Source organism: Mugil cephalus, chromosome 16 (assembly GCF_022458985.1).
Source record: "Mugil cephalus isolate CIBA_MC_2020 chromosome 16, CIBA_Mcephalus_1.1, whole genome shotgun sequence".
In the NCBI taxonomy this organism is placed as follows: Eukaryota; Metazoa; Chordata; class Actinopteri; order Mugiliformes; family Mugilidae; genus Mugil; species Mugil cephalus.
In genome coordinates, this window is record NC_061785.1 from 21,856,980 (window position 1) to 21,861,452 (window position 4,473).

The 4,473-nt window shown below is 40.7% G+C and overlaps 1 protein-coding gene across 1 annotated transcript; it reads left to right on the forward strand.

The window, feature by feature from the left end:
* Positions 1-23: 23 nt before the first annotated feature.
* Positions 24-2,336, forward strand: LOC125022686 (golgin subfamily A member 6-like protein 22). Its single transcript, XM_047609554.1, has one exon. The coding sequence runs from the start codon at positions 164-166 to the stop codon at positions 1,910-1,912; it is 1,749 nt and encodes a 582-aa protein (XP_047465510.1). The 5' UTR covers positions 24-163; the 3' UTR covers positions 1,913-2,336.
* The last annotated feature ends 2,137 nt before the right edge of the window (positions 2,337-4,473 follow it).

Here is a 4,473-nt window from a genome sequence, read left to right on the forward strand (position 1 = left end):
GTCTACCACAGACCTCGATACAGTCTACCACAGACCTCGATACAGTCTATCACAGACCTCGATACAGTCTATTACAGACCTCGATACAGTCTACTACAGACAGCTACAGACTTCTAAAGTCCGGTGTACGGTTGATTCTACATTGTCCTTGTTACCTGGATCAATGGCCCAAACAAACAGCCCAACACCCAGACAGGAGTCTGCAATGACTCCTGACAATGGGGATGAAACAGACCTCGACTTGTACTTTGAGCAAATCGGGGATCTGCGACGTCAACTAAAATCACTGCAGAAGCAGAACAAAGGGCTTGTCTCTAAAAGGGACAAGCTCTACAGAGACTACGGCTCCATCAAGTGGGAGCATGACAGGCTGAAGGAACTGCTGCAGAAGCAGGAAAACACCAAAGCCAATGAGATGAAGGATGAGTCCTCTTCAAAGAGTCCCAACAAGATGTTGGACAAGCTCCAGCTACAGGTCAATGACCTGAAGAAGGAACTCAGCCACAGAGACCAAGAAATCCAGCAGCTCCAGAAGGAGAGGGAGAGTTTCTCTGCAAGCCTCAGTGACAACAAAGAGCTGCTGACTCAGAGAAAAAAGATGGAGGAAGAGAAGGAAGCTCTGGAAGAGCTGAAGAACCAGCTGGAAGAAGAGAAGACAGAACTGAAAGAGCTAAAGGAAAAGAGAGAACTGCTTTCTAGTGAAGCAGACAAGAAGGACAAACAACATAAAGGTCCAGCAGAGAGGAACAAACAAATGAAGAAAAATAAAAAGCTCGAAGACAAGAATAAAGAACTGGAGGAGAAAATTAGAAAGCTGGAGGAGACTACCCAAGAAATGGAGACAAAAAGTGCAGAACTGAGGAAGTCAAATCTTCAGTTGGAGCAAGGGATAAAAGACTTGGATTCCAAAACCTTATGTCTGGAGGACATTAAGAGAGAAATGGTGAAGACAAGTCAAGAACTGAAAGACAAGAATAAAGACCTGAAGCAAGAACAGAGAGAACTACAGGAGAGCATTAAACATCTGGACGAGACTAAGAGTCAAATAAAGACAGAGAGTGAAATACTGACATCACGGAATAAAGTCTTGGAGCAGGAGAAGAAGAATCTGGAGCAGACAAATAAAGACCTGGAGGGAAATAAAAAGATAGTGGGGAAAGGTGAAGAACTGAGAAATAAGTTAAAAGACTTAATAACAGGCAAGAAAGAGCTGAAGGAGAGAAATAAAGAACTGGTGGAGCACAAGAGAGAAATGGAGGAGAAAACCAAAGAACTGGAGGAGCAGAAAAGAAGAATGGACGATAGAAAGAAAGAACTGGAGGAGCGGGAGAGAGGAATGGAAGAGAGCCAAAAGGAACTGGAGGAAAGAAAGAACAAAATGCATGAGACAAGTAAAACACTGAAAGAAGAGAACAGTGATTTGGAACAGGAGAAAAAAGACCTGGAGGAGAAAAATAAAGATCTGGAGGAGAAAACGAAAGAAATCCAGGAGAAAAAAGAAGAACTGAGGGAGAAGAATGAAGCTTTAGAGCAAGAGAAGAAAGAACTGGAGGACAGGAATCAAGAAATGGAGGAGAAAATTAAAGACCTGAACCAAAGAAAAAATGAAATGAATGAGAGAAATGAAGAGCTGAAGGAGAGCAATCAAGAAAAGATGGAGAAAAATAAAGAAGTGAGGGAGAAGAAGAGAGAATTTGAAGGAAAATACAATGAACTGACAGAGAAGGTCAGAGAAATGGAAGAGGAAAAGAAGGAAATAGAGAGCAGAAAAGCTACTCTGGAAGAGAGGGATAAAGAACTTGAGGCAAAGAAAGAGATGGAGACAGAGAAGACAGGAACTGACTCCACAAAGTCAAAAAAGAAAGAAAAGAAGAAGAAGAAGAGTTTCTGGAGCTGGCTGCTCAGAAAGTAGAGTGACAGCAATGTGAGAGTGAAAGAGGAAGCTCCTTGTTGTTCAGGCAGGACAACAGCTGCTCCTTCTACCTCCACCCTCCCTCCATCTTCCTTCTGACCACATTCTTTCAGCCTTCCTCCATCTCAATCATCCTCACTTCTCCAACCTCACCCCTCTATTCTCCACCCTCCATCCATGACCCCTCCACCCCTCTGTCCCTAGTCCCCCTCCCTTCGGGGGCAGCATGGTGCCACAGTGACTAGTACTGCAGCCTCACAGGAGCCCCTCCAAGTCCATCTGTCATCTGGGTGTTTCTGCGTGGAGTTATGTCCCCAGAATGTGTCACATGCTGAAGTGTCCTTGAGCAAGACACTGAACCCCCAGTTGCTCCCAGTGCGTGGCGCTGGTGTGTGAATGTGTGTGTGTGTTTGTGTGTGTGAATGGGTAGATGTGTCTGTGTGACTTTGACTACCAATAGGTAGAAAAGCGCATCAAGACCATTTACCACCATTATAAACAATAAAAAGCAAATTAAAAATAAATCAACTGTCTCCATGTCTACTTCTCTAAATACAGTAAAGTACAACTGCAACACATTTCTAGTTGTTCTAGTTAATGTTAACACATTTTATTGTAGAATTAGTCAGTGGATAAAGATGATAAAGATGAAGCTTCTTCTAATTACTGGACAGGATTAATATTGTTTAAAAAGGTTGTTGTTTCATCCATTCAATATGATATCTTTGAGGACTGGTGCAGTAATGGAAAACTACCAAGCACACTGACAATAAGGGTTCACATCAACAACAGTTTGGATTAAATCCTATTAATGAGCAGCCTGGATTTCTCTCATAAAAATAAAATAAACCTAAAATAAATTCAGTCAGGATTACTTGGACAAAATGAAATATTATTTATTTGCACAAGTTATCTTTGGCCGTATGGTTCTGTTCTGGGACCCCCTGCTCTTCCATGTCGCGATGTCATGACCTGCCAGAACTAACGCTATGCTCAATTTAAGCTTTCACGCCTCATGAATATTACGTTGCATTTACTTTAAACAAAATTGTTATCAAGTCGACTTATATTTTACAGTGTAATGTGGTCTTTATTGAGCAGTGCAACATGTAGAACACAAGCTTTACATGATAATTATATGTTTTTATTTGAATATGCAGTAAAAATAGCTCAGCTGTACTTTCTGTCTGCATAATACTACTTATCAATTAGAAACACTTCAGTGAGCTTCACTGTTGCACCGAGTAACACGTTATTTCAATACCATGAACGCACACTAGTTTTTTATTTTTACTGATTCCACACACACTGTGCTGCTGCACAGAATACTCATTAGAGCACCATATGTGGATAAACCACCTACTAAAAATATCCCCAACAAATGCACAATTTGAGTTTGAGTGATGTAAAGAACAGTGACCATCTGGACTTGGAGTTCATTTCTGGAAGTCACACATAGTCACCTTGACACGGTTCCATTTGCTGAAAAAGTGTCCTTCATACTGCATGTTCAAAAGCTTCCACGTGGACATTGATGAACCAAAACTTGCTGGTCATTGCCTATCAAACACTTTGCACTGAACTGTTGCTTCTGGCGGAAAGACAGAGGCAGAAGTTCCTTTAAGAATTGGAGAAGCTGGGGATTTGGCCAGTTCTAGCACACCCACATGCACCATGTGGCTAATTCATGGTTTGTCCCTCTGAGGTGTCATAGATACTCTGAGCAATAGTTGTCTGCCCACAAAAAAATGGCCTTTGTCTAAGATGCTTGAGTTTTTATACATTTACATACATATACATTCTGAACATATTTTTTTTTGTTGTTGTTGTTTTTTTACAGCCAGATGATTAGTTACTTGCCAGTATATACCAGATATTTAGCATTTGCTACTGACCATACAGTATGTCCTGTCAACAGCATGTCCATTACTTATTTTGGTTTGTGGCAGCTAAAACATGTACTTTCAAATGTTAGCCACACTTAATGCTTGTGAAATATAGTCAATTTGATTCAAAAACTTAATCAAAAATATTAAATCGATCAAAGGAGGTTATCATTGATCACAATCTATGATATCACCTTCAGAACCCTTGCGATAATCTTTTTGTAGAATTAAAAGTTGGGATACATAGACTGAGAAATTTGATGGTTGCAGTGTAATTACTTAAATAAATTCTTTTTTTGGCCATGGTGCTGTGTGTACAAAGGTTTCCCAGCCAGATGGATACTTGGTTCATAGTCATAGCCTTGCAGTAACCCCCAGACCCCCAGTGTATTTGTACAGACTAGCATCTTCAGTGGAATAAAAATGGGCTTAGGGTTTGCCGGAGAGATTTGAGAGTGGGTTTTAATCTTTTCATGGGATTTGATGACATTATTACAGTACTGTTTTCAACACTGGAACTGAAGTGACTCCACTGCCTTGATATTAGTCATACAGCTGTCATTCCACATTCTGGCAAGCACACACAGCTCACTATTGATCCCTCATTGTCAATAACAAGGATTACTGTCGGATCTTTCCATTCATTTAAATGCAAACAGCTTCTGGGAAGCAATG

Coding starts and splice junctions, on each gene's coding strand:
- LOC125022686 (XM_047609554.1), top strand. CDS start 164: ATGGCCCAAACAAACAGCCCAACACCCAGACAGGAGTCTGCAATGACT.